General features: G+C 41.8%; 1 protein-coding gene across 2 annotated transcripts in view; it reads left to right on the forward strand.

Annotated features, from left to right (window-relative positions):
- Positions 1-1,967, forward strand: part of COMMD1 (copper metabolism domain containing 1) — a 79,965-nt gene extending 77,998 nt beyond the window's left edge. The window contains exon 5 of one of the 2 annotated variants that reach the window (XM_009282597.2): positions 1,819-1,904. Coding sequence is in view for 1 of the 2 variants with exons in the window: in XM_009282598.1 (XP_009280873.1) it covers positions 1,819-1,926 (108 nt within the window). In the remaining variant the exon portion in view is untranslated. Of the gene's footprint in view, positions 1-1,818 lie in introns of both variants that reach the window. The other variant, XM_009282598.1, reaches the window with a different exon arrangement.
- Positions 1,968-2,454: the final 487 nt, after the last annotated feature.

Here is a 2,454-nt window from a genome sequence, read left to right on the forward strand (position 1 = left end):
TGTCCTCCATGTGCCTTAGCATAGCTTCCAGGAGGATCTGTTCCATGATCTTGCCGGGCACAGAGGTGAGACTGACTGGCCTGTAGTTCCCCGGGTCTTCCTTTTTTCCCTTTTTAAAAATGGGGGTTATGGTTCCCTTTTTCCAGTCAGTGGGAACTTCACCGGACTGCCACGATCAAAAATCACCATTTTGATTTCTGCCTTGAACTGTGGTAGTTCCCTGTGTGACTGATGTCCGGGCAGAAGCCCTGGCACAACTTTTTCATGCACTTCCACATGCTCGGCTTCCTGATCACTGACTTCTGGCACCTCATTTCTTTTCTGTTAGCATTCCTCTGGCAGTGCCTTTTGTGATAACTGCACACAAAATGATCCCCTTGCTGCTTCTGTCAACATTTTGGTTCATATCTCACTTGCTGGTTTGGTTCTTACAAAAAATGAAACAATCCATGAATCCTTGGGAGAACAAGAGAGGGTAAAAGGTACAACTATTCCTGATGCCTGGGGGAAAACACTTGTAACAGTCCTAAAATGTGGTTAGTAAAAGTTGATGGGTTTAATTTGTCTGATGATTTTATCCTTGTGTATTAACTATTAATTCCATAAATGTAAAGGCTGAAGTTGCGGTGTTTTGGGTAGATGCTAATTGTATGGAAAAAACACATTTTGAAATAATGATAGAAATTTTAGTCTGGTAGAAAACAGATGAGACCTGGAGATCGCCTTCTGCTTTTATAAGCACCACAGGGTCTGTGTTATATATAGAAGTTCAGTGGATATACAGTGATTCTCATTGCTAAAACTATTCCAATGTCTCATAAGGAAACCTCCCTTCATACTGGCTGCACTTTCATCTTCAAATATTTTCAATTTGTTTCTCTATCACTGACAGTGCTTCACCTGGAATGACCTTTAGTACACAGTCACACTCCTGGCAATCTCAAACATTTCTTCTGCCAGACTCACTACAGGAAATACTTTGTAACTACAGGCATACCAGTAGGTAAGGCTAATGAACTGGAGATCTCAGGAGGCCTTTTCATATTGGTGGTTATTAATGAGTTCCATATCATCTGAACTTTTTCGGTATATATATTTATATATACATATATATATTCTTTTTTTATATATATATATTCTTTATTTTCTGGGCCTTTGACAAGATCCTTTTACTATATCCCAATATCCATCTTGTCAGAGAATAACTACTTTTTAAGATGTGACAGGACTTTTCAGAGCACATCAGTGCTGCTTCTTAAGTTGCTTCTAAGTTTATATTGACACTAGAGCCCGTGTGTATGAGAATATAAAACTCCCCTGAATTTCCAGTATGGAATGTCCTGTACAAGACTGTGTTCTGGATTCTTGTTTTCCCCTGTATAAAATCTGTTTCTCGTATGTGATGAGCTTTGTGCAGTGGCTCCAACTGCTTTGCAGTTCCCAGAGTCTGCAGCGACAGCTTTGGGGATCACCAGATTGGAAAGAAAAGTGGAAGTCTCAGCTATAATTAAATTTGTACAAGTTTTGCAAAAGTCTGCAGCTAAGGAGAGACCTAAACTGATGCCTACATTGAAAGGAAAGGTGGGCAGAGCTCAGCCTTCCTCTTTGGCCCCCACTGGCTGGCCTGCCGGCACGTACTGCTCTCACTCGGTAGGTGGGTAGCCAACCTGTGGGTCTACTAAGGTTAAATGGTACCAGGAAAAAAGGAAGCACGGGACACAAATCATCAGGAAACCAGAACTTGCTATCCTGCCTCTATTGTATGCCTGAAAAAACATTATCTTTCTCAACTATTGTTCTTGCAATTTTGTTTTGTAGGAATCGGAGTTTCTCTGTCTGGAGTTTGATGAGGCCAAGGTGAGCCAGATGCTGAAGAAACTCTCGGAAATAGAGGAGAGTATGACTTTGTTGACTCAGACCACTTAACCAAATAAAGAGATTGCAACGCAGAAAACAAATGACCCTCAGTACTTTGTCATAATTCCTGTTTCTACACATAAAATAGGTAATGATTGTTAAATCCCAGTTATAACTGTACAACACATTCACAACCAAGTATGGGCTAAGTTACACTGTGAAGCTTTCTCCGACCCATCCTCCAGGCCTGTTCTCCAAGGCGGCGGCGGTGGTGGTCGCATAAAGCTGTGCATAATCAGGCTTTCGAGATTAGTGTAGCTTTTCTCTTTTTTCCCTCAATCAGTTTCTGAGTCTTCCAGATGCTGTAAATACTGGGCTGGATGAACAGCAAAGGTAAATTGGCCAGTTGTGGCAGGGGAGAAATGAGCAGAAGGAACAGGCAGACTAGGGGGGACTCATGTTTATCCTTCCAAACCATGGGCTATGTAGTACAAATCCACCCGCATGAACTCTGCCTGCTTAGAGCTTAAAGCCCAGGAGAGTAAATGAAGTGCAGCAAGTTCAGGGAGCAGAGGCACAAACATACATTTCTGTAAT

Source organism: Aptenodytes forsteri, unplaced genomic scaffold (assembly GCF_000699145.1).
Source record: "Aptenodytes forsteri isolate BGI_AS27 unplaced genomic scaffold, ASM69914v1 Scaffold582, whole genome shotgun sequence".
Taxonomy (NCBI): Eukaryota; Metazoa; Chordata; class Aves; order Sphenisciformes; family Spheniscidae; genus Aptenodytes; species Aptenodytes forsteri.